General features: G+C 32.8%; 1 protein-coding gene across 5 annotated transcripts; it reads left to right on the top strand.

Annotated features, from left to right (window-relative positions):
* Window positions 1-4,906: 4,906 nt before the first annotated feature.
* LOC117906146 (protein WVD2-like 7) lies at window positions 4,907-12,063 on the top strand. Of its 5 annotated transcripts, none has more exons than XM_034819101.1 (12): window positions 4,907-5,048; window positions 6,073-6,192; window positions 6,305-6,492; window positions 7,156-7,249; window positions 8,362-8,491; window positions 8,633-9,292; window positions 9,674-10,057; window positions 10,174-10,331; window positions 10,474-10,594; window positions 10,941-11,039; window positions 11,320-11,369; window positions 11,535-12,063. In XM_034819101.1, exons 5-12 carry the CDS (start codon window positions 8,408-8,410, stop codon window positions 11,557-11,559), a joined length of 1,581 nt encoding a protein of 526 aa, XP_034674992.1. In that variant the 5' UTR covers window positions 4,907-5,048; window positions 6,073-6,192; window positions 6,305-6,492; window positions 7,156-7,249; window positions 8,362-8,407; the 3' UTR covers window positions 11,560-12,063. The 5 variants fall into 5 exon arrangements, with proteins under 5 accessions (XP_034674992.1, XP_034674993.1, XP_034674991.1 ...); XM_034819102.1 differs by lacking the exon at window positions 4,907-5,048 and adding an exon at window positions 5,527-5,629 and having other exon boundaries at window positions 7,136-7,249; XM_034819100.1 differs by lacking the exon at window positions 4,907-5,048 and adding an exon at window positions 5,527-5,629.
* Window positions 12,064-12,877: the final 814 nt, after the last annotated feature.

Consider the following 12,877-nt stretch of genomic DNA (forward strand, 5'->3'; position numbering starts at 1 on the left):
GAAATATTACATTGAATAAAAGAAAAAATTATTGAAGTCATCCTCTTACTCTTAATCTCATAAATGTATTTTAAAATTATGAGAATCCTTTGAACACATAACGAACAATATCCATATGATTAAAAATTACGATATCACAATTTTGTAAAACATAACAAGGACATTACAATTACCCGTTCACCTCTTCTAAGTAATTGTATGTTATAAGATTATGAAGGCTACATAGCAAGTAAAAAAAAAAAAAAAAGTCTTTTCCTCTTTCTTCATTGCAAATCTAAGTATAATTTTTATTTTGCTTAGATATTTGGAGGTATTAATCCTCAACTTTAAGAGTGGTACCCACTTTTAAGACTTTTATAGATAAGTCATCATCTTTTTAAGTTTTATGGGTAGCGTAAAAGCACTTATTCATTAGACTTTAAATCATCTTTATGTAAAAAAGAAGAAAACGATACCATAAATGCTTATATTATTAAGTATTTCAATTGTTACCAACTTTATTTTATTTTTTCAACTACCATATTTATTTTAATACATACATATATATATATATATATATATATATATATATATATATATATATATATATAGTCGGTCCACTCGTATACATCAATCAATTTAGTTAAGTTGTACCTAAAATGATAATAATTGATTCTTGTCTAAATTTTAAATTTTCATTTATAGTGTATTAAACATAAATAATTATCATTACAATAAAATTAATAAGACAAAATGGTTGTTGGGTATTTGAAGAAGACACCTATAATACAAATTTCTTTAATTTTTTGAAAATTATAAAAATTTTAGTATGAATTTTTTTTTTTTTAATTGGGGTGTTGATTGTTTCCTAATAACTAACATCAGGTAAATTCAAAGTATTATTATTGAGAAAATTCGAATCCGGAACCATGCATCACTTATAAAGATCACATTTACCAATATTCACCCCAACCATTGATTGGTAAGTTTATAAATGCAAACATCATTTTTTACCTTTTTTTTATATTTAAATAATAATTAATGAATTTTAATTTTCATGACACTAACCAATAATTGAGAAATGATTAAATTAATATTTTATATTTTTAAAATAAAAGGTGATAGCTTTTTTTTAAATAAATGGGTAGGTAGAGACTAGAGAGGAATTATTTAATAATTTTTGTAAAGAAAATGTTAAGATTTACGGATCCTCACTAGCTTTATATGCGACCCCATGCTTGGATCACGTGGACCTCACGGGAGGCCCATCTTTGTTTCACCTAATCCGCCACGTGGACCTATATCCACCATTAAAAAAGGCAGCTGGCTTTTTTGGGAAATCTACTGTGCAAACCGCTCACACCAGACGACTTACCCCTCAGCCAGGGTCATCCGTACACAGCTAGACATGCTAGGCTTTCTATTGTCTAATTTAGTTCAATTAGAGTGCTTATATATATATGTCTTAACGTTATAAAAAATAGTGTGAAGAGAGTGAAAATGAGAATATTTCTCTACCTATGTTGAAAATAAAAATAAATGGACGAAAAATATATTTGAGAACAAATTAAAAATATTTAATTTAGTTTTTCTTAGAAAATTATTAATATAATTAAATCTAATTACCCTATGAAAGTTTGGTAAGCTTACTCACATAAAATTACTTTTATTATTTTCTTTTAATACAAAAATGACATAATTAAATTTTCATAGAATCAATTCAACCCATTATAAAATACTAATATATTGTCATAATATACTATTTCTTATGTAAATATTTTTTGGGTTTTCATGATTTTAAAACACATTTATATAATTAATAAGATTGACAATAATTTTAGAAAGCATTTTTAACACTTTGAAAAATTTTATCTTACAAATACGAGAAATGTTAAAAACATTTCCTAAAATTATTGTCAAACATACTTTTATAGTATTAATATATGATGTGAAATATCATGACTATTTCATTATATAAATATAACATCCTCCTTGTGTCATCAAAATTAATTGTTTACTCATCATTTACGTAAATGAAACGTCCCAAAACAATTGAATGAAGTTTCTAACATTGCATATGGATAGACATTTTTTAATTATATAGAAGTGTTTTAAAGTTTTGGGAGTCAATTGGTTTTAAATCAAACAATGAATGAGTCTATTGGAATTTTATGTTATTCACTTTTTCCACGGTTGAAAGAAGTTTCTAACACATTATATGGATGATTTATTATTATTATTATTATTATTATTATTATTATTATTATTATTATTATTATTATTATTATCATGTAAATGAAGAGCACATTGGGTCTAAGAGCATATTTGAGAATATTTCTAATCAAAGCGTTTTTAATGGCAGCGTTTTCTCTCAAATGTTTTTAGGAGAATCACTTACATTTTCCCAAAGAAACATCACAAGTAAGTTTTCAATACTAGAAGTAATTTTTCAAAATTTTAAAAGTTTTTCCCAAAAATTTCAAATATTTATGTCTTATTTGGTAACTGTTTTTTAAAACAATTGTAAAAAAATAGTTTTTTATAATAATTTTTGAAAATTTTTCTTTGATTTTTGTAAAATAAAAGTCTGTTTGGAAACCTAAAATATTTTTAATCTATTTTTAAACATGTTTTAAAAATAATTTTTATATGTAATATTTACTTTTAATTATTTTACATATTTATATAATTATTATTTAAAACATCTCTAAAAAATAAGTGAAAATAATATAAAATAACTAAAAGATGTTCTCTAAAAATACTATATTTTCTATTCTTAAAATAAAAAAATAATAATAATTTTATTATCAAATATGTTTTCTATTTTTAAAAAATAAAAATAAAAAAAAAATGTTTTAAAAAGCAGTTAACGGACGCCTAATATTTTTTATTCGAAAACACTTTTTTAAGCTTAAAGCCTCAAGAATCTATTTAGTTGAAAGTGTACAATAAAGAAGTCATTTTCTGATTATTTATTTATTTTTTTTTAATTTTTAAATTTTTGGTGCTGTTGGTTTTGGTAGTGTAAAATGAATGGAAGATGAGAGTGGTGAGCACATGGTAACAAAGCTGAAAAAGATGGGATGAAGACAGAAAGTGGATTCGAGAGGCTTTATAATATAGGGGCAACCCCATGCTTCCATCACATGGACCCTACTTGTGTCCCATCCCTACCAACCTGCTCCCTCCACGTGTCCCACCTGTTGCCATTGGAACTTGCTTCATGCTTAGCCTCACAACCTCAATTCTCAAATTGATTTATTATGGCTTACAATTTATTATTATTATTATTGTATTTTCCTCCCTCAATAATCATGGAATCTTCCACACATGATATTGTTATTTATTTAAATCTATTTTATAAAATTAATTTTTTGATAAAAAATAATTAAAAGAATTGTTAAAGTAATGTCTTGTTAAGGAGGTTTAAAAACTTCATTTTAACTTGGAGTGGAAGCTATTTCATGTTTAATAAACTATTTATTCTTTGAAAATTATGATTTTTGTTTGGGTTTTTAGCTTTCAAGTGAAGTTGGAAAACATGAAGTCATTTCAAACAAGGTTTTATCAATCTTTCTTGCATCTCACATTTTTCCAACTCATCTATAAAGTCTTCAAAAAAGTGGATGTTTTCTATATTTTTCTTCAAAAATGGAAAATGAAACCATTTTTATTTTTTTTAATTAAAAAGTTTTATATATCAAATCATTCTTACCTTTTATAAAACATTTTTAAAATAAAATTTTCAAATAGAAAATTCAATCAACCTAAAATCATCATCCATAAAGCAAAGTTATCAATTTCAGTCAATATTATAAATACATTTATTTTTATAAAATTTATTGGATTGCAAAATCTCAATCAATTTTATTACGTTTTGCTCATGGTATTAAGTCGGTTAGTTCATGGGAGTTAAACTCATCGCTCAACTCGTAGGGTTCATAGGGGTTAAAAGGGTGGTAACGCTTCATAGAGATTTTTTTTTTTTTTTTTAATGAGATAAATGATGAATTTACTTTTATTATATATTTAACCCTTTATCCTTTAGGGTTTTATTTTTTCAAAAAGCACGATTGTAATTGAGAAATTTTTATTGTACACTTTATTTTCTTTTGATTAGTGGATTATTGAATGTTGGTATATTTCATGGATGTAGGAATTATAATATTGTTCGTCAAACCACATTAAAATATTTGATTTTATATTCATTTGTGTACATAATTTTGTTAACAAAATTATGATTTTAACCTCCTTGGAAATTCAATAAAATTGTTGGAACATATTTTTTATTTTCTATTTTAAAAATTATAAAATAAATCTGTTTAAAAATCGATATTATTATATCTAAATTTTAAAATTTTTTGCAGTAATTTTTTAAAATATAAGATAAATGTATTTATTTATTTTTTGTAGGATTTTTTATTTTTGCATAAAAATCATGAATATAGAAAATAAAAAATATATCCAAACAAAAATTGAGTTTTTAAATTAAATAATAATTAATGAATTAACTCAAAATTTTAAATATTTTCTATTTTATGAAAGAAAATGTATATTTTTCAACTTTTTAAAACTTTTTTTAAAATACAATGAACTTGACTTAAACCTTATATCACTTTTGTGTCGGCAACTAATTAATTTTCATTTTCACATGATTAATTTTTTTTTTTTTCCTTCTCATCCATAATTAATTGGGCCACATGGGTTGGTCAAAAATTTCTGCAAAATACCATTTAATATAATTAAAAATATATTTAAAAAGGCTTAGAAATGATAAAAACAAGCCATTTGCAGCCAATCAACAAGTGGGAGGGCCACGTGGCAACCAGTGGGACCGGGTTGCATGAGAAGCCATTGAGACACGTAACAGAGGAAACACATCAGACAATAACCAAAATTACAAAGGGCAGTTTGCTTCCTGTCTCTTTCTCTCAACCATCTTCTCACTCACACAAACCAATGAACCAGACCCACATTGCTCACCACCCAAACACGGTCTTATATTACAGCGAGAGAGCCTGAGAGAAAATGAGGGGAAGTGGGGAGGTTGCTGTTAGTTGAATCAACTGGTATGTTGCCTGTTTTTTGTTTTTGGGGTTCTTTTTTGCATGGTTTGTTGGGTGTTTTTGTTTGATTCTGTGCTGTTTGGTTGCTGGGAAAGTGGTAGGAAAAGGAATGAGAATTGGAGTTTGGAACAACCCATTAGAGTCCCAACTTAGGTGTGATGCGTTCGGCGTCCAAGTTCACAAGCAACGAACCAAACTCGCTTCAATCAGCAGCCAAACGCGCCGCCCTAACATCAGGGTGAAAGTGGGAGAAAATGGGAGAAGTGAGGGAAAGTTAGGAGTTTGCTCTTCTTGACTGAATTGGTATAACCTGTTTTGGGGTTTTTCTTTTTAAATTATTTTCTGGGTATTTTTGTTTGATTATCTACTGTTTGGTTGCCTGGAAAATGGTCGGAAGAGGAAAAGATAGCAACTAGCTGCGGTTTTAAAATTTTTTATTTTTATTTTTATCTTGGCAGCCAGATTCACAAGCAAGGTATCAATCACATTTTAATAATTGGAAGACGCCACTATATCAGGGAGAAAGTGGGAGAAAAATGAGATAAAGGGAAGGAAAGTGAGGTGGTTGTCTTCTTCGATCACTGGTATATACCTGTTTTTAGTTTGTTTATTTTAAGCTTTTTTTGGATTGTTTGTTGGGTGTTTTTGTTTGATTGTGTACTGTTTGTTTGCCGGGAAACCGTTTTTTGGCCAACCCATTTGAGTAGCAACTAGCTGTGTTGCTGGCAGCCAAATTCCATAGGAAGGAACCAAATCTACGTTAATCATCAGCCAAGGACCCCCTTTTATTAGAGAGAGAGTGAGAGAAAATGAGAGAAAATGAAGGAAAGTTAGGAATTTTCCCTTCTAAAATTAATGGTAGATTTTGCTTTTTGGGGTTTTTCTTGAATGATTTGCTCCTTGTTTTATTTGATTTTGTACTGTTTGGTTACCGGGAAAATGGTGGAGGGAGGTAAGGAAACAGAGTGTTGGATGACCCCTTTGAATATCAACTAGCTATGGTACTTAACTTTTCCTTCCTTGGCAGCCAAGTTCATAAGCAAAGAGCCAATCACTCATCAATCATTAGAAGATGCTGCTACATCGGAGAGAAAGTGAGAGAAAATGAGAGAGGGGGGAAAAATGACGATGTCTTCTTGGATCACTGGTATGTACCTGTTTTTAGATTATTTATTTTGGTTAATCTATTTATTTGGATTGTTTGTTGGGCGTGCTTCTCTGATTTTGTACTGTTTGGTTGCCGGGAAAATGGTGGAAAGAGGAAACAAAACAAAGTTTTGGACAACTTATCTGAAAGGCAACAACCTATGATGTGTTAGCAGCCTAATTCAAAATGAACAAACCAATCCCACATTAATCAGCCAAACACGGCCTTATATCGGAGAGACAAAAAACTAGAGAAAGCGAAGGAAAGCGGGAAGGTTGCTCCTCTTGAATCAATCAACTTGTATGTACCTGTTTTTAGATTTTTTTTATTTTTTATTTGAATGATTTGTTGGTTTTTGTTTGTTATTTTTTCTTTCTTTCTTTCTTTTTGTTTCCGGGAAAACGGTGGAAAGAGAAAAGGAACAGAGTTTTGGATTAAAATAGATACTAGCTGTAATGTTTGAAAGTTTTCCAATTTTAGCAGCCAACTTTTAAAATTTATCATAATCCAAACACACCCTTAATTAGAGACAGAGAGAAAGTGAGGAACTGGCTCTTCTTGGCTTTTTTTTTTTTTTTTATATATATAATTATTTCTTGGGTATTTTCCTCTGACTTTTCCACGTTTGGTTGTTGGGAAGATGGTAGAAAGAGGAAAAGGAATAAAATTTTCAACAATCCATTTGCCCAACTAAGTTTTTCATGTCCAAAATTTAGTTTCTTGGCAGCCAAAAAGTGATTCAATCAACGTGGTAAAGTACCTACAGTCACAAGCAAAGAACCAATTCCAAATTAATCATAAGACAAACATACCCTTGTACCAGAGAGAGAGCGAATAAATGAGAGAGGGTGAGAAAAAATGAAAGAAACTAGAGAGCTTTCTTCTTAAATTAGATTATTCCTTTCCCTCAGTTTTGGGCCTTTTTTTTAATGATCTGTTTAAGTTGAACTGTTTGGGTGCCAGGAAAATGGTGAAGAAATGAAAGAGACGAAAGTTTTAGAAGTTTGCTCACTGGTATGTGGGAGAATGGGCTAGCTTGCTCTTCTTGAACCAACTGGTATGTACCTGTTTTTTCGGGTTATTTTTTCCTTTCTGCCATGGAAACTGATGTGTGTTTATATCTTCGCCCTTCTTGAGTGGTTTATTGGGTGTTTTGTTTTATTATGCACTGTTTGGTATCTGGGAAAATGGTAGAAAGGAGAAGGTAATAGAGTTTAGGCCAACACATTCAAATCCCAACTTGCTTGTCAACATTGTCATGCTTAAAATTTCTTCTTCTTGGCAGCCAAACATGGATAACGAAATCAAAATGGTTGTATAGTTAAAAGTTTAAAAGTTCACTCGGAACTCATTTTGATCCTCATCAGCTGTAATAATTTACAATTTTTTCCTTTCATCCCTTTTCTTGACAGCCAAACAGTTGCTAAAAAAAATTTCAAGTTGGTGTAGGAACACAATCAAATAGTGGAAGGATAGGAATGTTTGCAATTTTGTACAAACCATTTCAACCCCAAGCTGCCTGTGATTTCACATTTTTCTTTTCCTTCCCATTCATTTTCTTGGCTGCCAAACAGTGAATAAAGAAGTCAAGATGACAGAACAGTGCATTTATTTCATCGTCAATTTTCATGCAAGTCTTTTAATTAGTTGTTGGATTTATTATTACTGGTAGGTGACATAGATTTGAAGCTAAGGTCAGCTTGACTCTATCCCATTGACCAAAGTTTGGGCCAAACCCTGATTCAACCGATGAGATTAGATCCTTACCAAGCCCATCTCGAGCGCCTTTGGGGCTAGTTCAATATCAGAAGTACGAACAGTTTTCTATTTTTGAATACAGAAAAATGAAAATGACACAGAAAACATGTTTCACAACTCCATGTTCAAGAACTACTGCAGAAAATATTTTCTGAAAATGGATTATTTTAGAAGAGTGGAAATACAATCCTTTTAGCCCCAAATGGACAATCATCTAGGTGAAAAGGTTGAAATATTGATCATGTTATATACATGATTATTAGAGCATAATACACATTGTGGGCTAGAATCCCGATAATTTATAGTAAAATTAGTAATTCAACATGGTGTTAGAGCTTTGGTTAATTGGAGGTCTCGGGTTTGCTGTTTTGTCTGAAACCTGATAAACATAAACTGGTTTTATCCTTGCAGGGTGGGTTTTCCAGGAGATGAAATCTGTGTAGTAATCCCACATTCAATGGCAACTTACACTGATCATCAGCAAGCTTACTGTGACAACTGGGGCTGCTCTGATCTGCCATCTGAACACGAAGACCCTCAGGTATTATATTGTAAATTATTTCATCTTTGAGTGAATTAGATCAGTGGATTGAGAGATTGGAAAGTATCAGAATTTGGGAAGAACTTGTTTCTCCAACCTCTGTATCTGATATGCAGTTTATTGTCCGGACTTTATGAACAGGGTATTTCCATCTCTGAAATTCTGAATCATGGCTCCATATCGTTTGGAAGATATGCTGCTGAGCCACTTGCATGGGAGAAATGGTCGGTTTTCTCTCACAATAGATGTCAAGAGGAGCTGGAGAAGTTCAAGGCCCCTGGTCTAGTTGCTCAAAAGAAGGCATACTTTGAGGAATATTACAGAAGGATTAGGGCTCTGAAGGCAGCAGAAGCTGAGGCACAGAAGCAAGAGACCACCCACCACCCTGAACCTTATCAAGATGACCTGACTGCTACCACAAGTGCTGAAGACAGTATCAACGATACTGGGTCAAAAGAAGAAGAGCAAACTAGTGTTGTTACTCAAATTCAATTCTCAGATACTGAAACCACCTTTCCGAACTTGTCTGGAGACAGCATTGAGAATAAATCAGAAGTTGCTGAGCAACAAAGAAGTTATATTTCAAGCTCTAATGGCGAAGCCAGTGTGGGATACGAAGCTGATGTCTCCTATTCTGCTCTTGATCTGGCACATTCTCCAGAAGTGGCCTCCCAAGAGCCTGTTCCACAGAGCGATAGTAGCTCAGAAGCTGCCCAGCAAAACGGCCTTGTTTCTGACATGGGCACGGTCAATCTCAGTTCCAGCAAGCGGGAAGATCATGCACCTGTTTTGAAGCCTAAGGTAAACATTCGGTTCCTAATCTACATCTCATTTCCATTCCCATTCCCATTCCCATTCCCATGGAAAGAAATATTAGTCTCTTTCTGCAGAGCTTCTCTTATAATTTTAACATCTAGCCCTAACCATATGCCTCCTCATAGGAAGTCAAGAGTTGGTTGATTTAGCTGAAGATATCTTAATTTTTGAGTCAAAATGGCAATAAACAACATGCCAATACCCCACAGAAGTATAGGGTTATGAGACACAATAGGCGAGAGGAATGTCTCTTTGAAGAAGAATATAAATGTCTTGTCTCCAGTTGATCTAATTCAGTAGCAGCAATAGCTGTTACACTTCTGTTCATGCCATTATTTACAGTTTTAACATGGTATTCCAATTCAGGGCACTGTGGCTTCAGCTAGAAATAAAGCAAAGTTGGACTGCAGAACTAGGAACAATGTGCAGAAACCGTCCGAGAAGCTAAAGCCATCTTCTCAGAAGAAAGTTGCTGGAAATGCAGGTGGCAAACTCCAAGCGAGCAGAAAAACTACTCCTAAGCCTGCAGGAAACATGAGACCAAACTCTGTTTCTTCACATAGACCACCACCTACTAAAGTACCCACCGGAGCCACAGTTTTGCACTCATCCATTGCAAGGGATAAGCCAGTGCCATCTCCTTCCACTATTAGATCTGTTCAAACAATGATAAGTTTAAACCCAAAAGTCTTGCCAGAGAAGTTAACATCAAGGTTGCCAGTTAATACACTGAGCCGTTCGGCTGTTCAGGTAATCTCTCTGCTTCATGAGCATTTTGAATTTCTGATTTCTTCTGCTGCGTTTTTCCTTCATAACTTGTCCATGCCTTTCTTTTTTTTCTTTCTTTTTTTTTTTCTTTTTGGCAGAGCACACCAAAGGAGATCACCATTAAAGATGGCATGAGAAATGTAGCTACAGAGAACAGGTCTGTCAGGGGTGGAGTTGCTAGGAAGTCTTTAGATTTGACTGGCTGCAACATGACGCCAAAGGGAGGACAATCTGAGAAGCTAAGGCCAAAAGCCATGTAATGCATATTATAGAGGAGAACCATTTTCTATATAATTTGTGATATTCCTTTTTCTTCATCAGAAAATAGTGGTAGCTCCTGCAGTTTTTAAGGATTTGGACACCGAAACTAAGTTTTCAACATTTGGGAAAATATGCAGGTCTACAACCCTTCCTGCCCGGAATAAATCAAATCAAAACAGTGGAATTGAGTTTTTGCACAGGAGCTACAATAGAGGACACCAAAAAGAGGTTATGCCTAACCCCATTCTTCCACTACAGGTATGTTTATGTAATGTATGCCTATATTTGCTAATGTTGATGATAAATATCACTAGAAGGCATTCCTAAAATTGGTTTCAAATTATTAGTTCTGCATGATATCAGAATGCAAATCTCATGGTTTATATGCTCTGCATATACCAGATGGGTGCATTATGATATCACACAGAATCTTCTATATCTATATATTGGAATTTCTAACATCTCTGTTATTGTAACTGCAATTTTCAAATTGTGTATCATTATGATTCTGTTTCGATGCCATGAAATTTTATGATGTGTTTATAACAACGAACACACTGTCAAGATCTCGGTGGTGAATATGTCTGCTACTATCTATGTACAGGGAAAAGATCAAACTAATGCAGGTCAGCGAAGATATCCAAAGCCAGCCTTATCTAGTGCTCCTAGCATTCATAAGCCTCCAAGTCCAAGACCTAGGAAGGTGATTTCTTAATTCTTGCCCTTATTTTAAATCCATTTTCATAGGGGCTGTTTGGAAATACAAGAAACCAAAATGATTTCTGTCTTCTTTAGCATTTGACACAATAGATGAGACTGTTTCCTGTAGCATTTGAATGGTTTTTTCTTGTTTTTTTTTCTTTTTCTATCCAAAGATCATTAAGAAATTGTTTCCTATGTCCACAGTTTCCAAACTACTGCTTTGGTTGTTTTTGTTTCTTGTAAACAAATTAAATGATGTGTGAACCATTGTGCACTTTCAGATTACACCATTGCAGTCAGCTGAGCTGATGCGGAATCAAAGGGAACCCAGGTATGACTCCTCTATTTAACCTGTGAAATTGAAAATGCTCTTATTTTAGAAATCATTCTTATAGACATTGAATTGACTCTATTGCATGATCATAAGCTATCATGGCAGAGGATTATTTTTTACACGATATCTGAATTTGGACTGATGAAGGATTATACCATGCAGACCCAAGACACCATGTTGGCGATGAAGGTAGAAACAAGAGAGAACCACACAGAAGAGTTGGTTGTTATTGTAGCCCATTGGCTTGGCTTGGGCACAACTTTGGATTCAAGAAAGCAAACAGACACCATCAAGAAGGTGATTCACGCACCAGTGTACAGACATGTACAAATAGGTTTAAAGAGAAGAACAATTGGTTTTGCATAGCCAAGGCACTATTGTCCAACAACCATATCAGTATGTATGGTGCCAACAACCATATTAGTATGTATGATTTCTGAGTGATCGCGGTATGTATAATGGCATTTACCAAGACTCTAGTAGAAACTCAGACTTTATTGCCAGAGGTATGATAAGTAAGCTTCCGGCAGACTGATTTGTGGTCTGGATTGTGTGGTTGGAAACCTGGAACATTTCCTTCCCAGAAGATTATAATTCAGGTTTACACTGTGGAGGAGAGAATGTTTCTATGTCTCGAAAATGTAAGCACTTTTTTTGTATATTTGAAAATTTCCTCAAGGAATTTCTGTTTTGTGACGGTTTTAGCTTCTACTAGATGCACAAATGCTTGGAATTGCTTCGAGAAAGATATAATATATTTTTTGATAGGTAAACAAGAAATGCATTAAAAGCACCAAAAGGAGCACAGCATAGTCCACAGTACGTATACAATGGCAGCCAAGAGATTGCCAAAAAAGGGGAAGGGATCCAGAAAAACATAATATGCAAATATATCTTCTATTTTTAAAAATTTTACAGGACATAATTATTGTAGTTATAGCAAACCCGAAAATACCAAATTGCTGCTCTAAATTGCATACATTTAGCAATCGAAGACCTTGGTTTAGCAACCAGAAAATGTGCAAACCAACTCCATGAAATCAACCATACCGTATTACTATAGTTGCCTTGGGAACAAAAAAACTTACCCTTAACACTTACCTGGTAAACACAATGGACACTGCCTCATTCCAGACATAACCTGGCAGACCTCCTTGGTGTCCGGACTACATAAGCCTATAACAAGATCTGAATAAATCAATAGCTTACGATTGATAAAATGGTAAAGAAAAGAAGCAAGTACCCAGAATTCTAAACTATTAAAGTTTGAACTATGCAGAGATAAACATATGGAGGTAAACCAATATAAGTTAGGGCAAACCGAAATGAGATCTTCCTTCCATTATGGTATTCTCCTAAACAATTAGATTATTTGTTTCTACATTGATCCTTGTCTTGTCAGCTTAGAAGTGCAGCTTAACAACCATAAAACCTATTTTGGGCACAGGGACACAGTTCTCACGGTTCTCACATTTCAGTCGAATCAACCAGACCAAACTAATACT

This window comes from Vitis riparia, chromosome 18, assembly GCF_004353265.1.
Source record: "Vitis riparia cultivar Riparia Gloire de Montpellier isolate 1030 chromosome 18, EGFV_Vit.rip_1.0, whole genome shotgun sequence".
Taxonomy (NCBI): Eukaryota; Viridiplantae; Streptophyta; class Magnoliopsida; order Vitales; family Vitaceae; genus Vitis; species Vitis riparia.

Excerpts from the sequence above, each read along its gene's own strand:
- LOC117906146 (XM_034819101.1), top strand. The coding sequence starts at position 8,408 with ATGGCAACTTACACTGATCATCAGCAAGCTTACTGTGACAACTGGGGC. Across the intron at positions 10,058-10,173 it reads TGAGCCGTTCGGCTGTTCAG|AGCACACCAAAGGAGATCAC; the intron begins GTAATCTCTCTG and ends TCTTTTTGGCAG. Across the intron at positions 10,332-10,473 it reads AAGCTAAGGCCAAAAGCCAT|GTCTACAACCCTTCCTGCCC; the intron begins GTAATGCATATT and ends GAAAATATGCAG.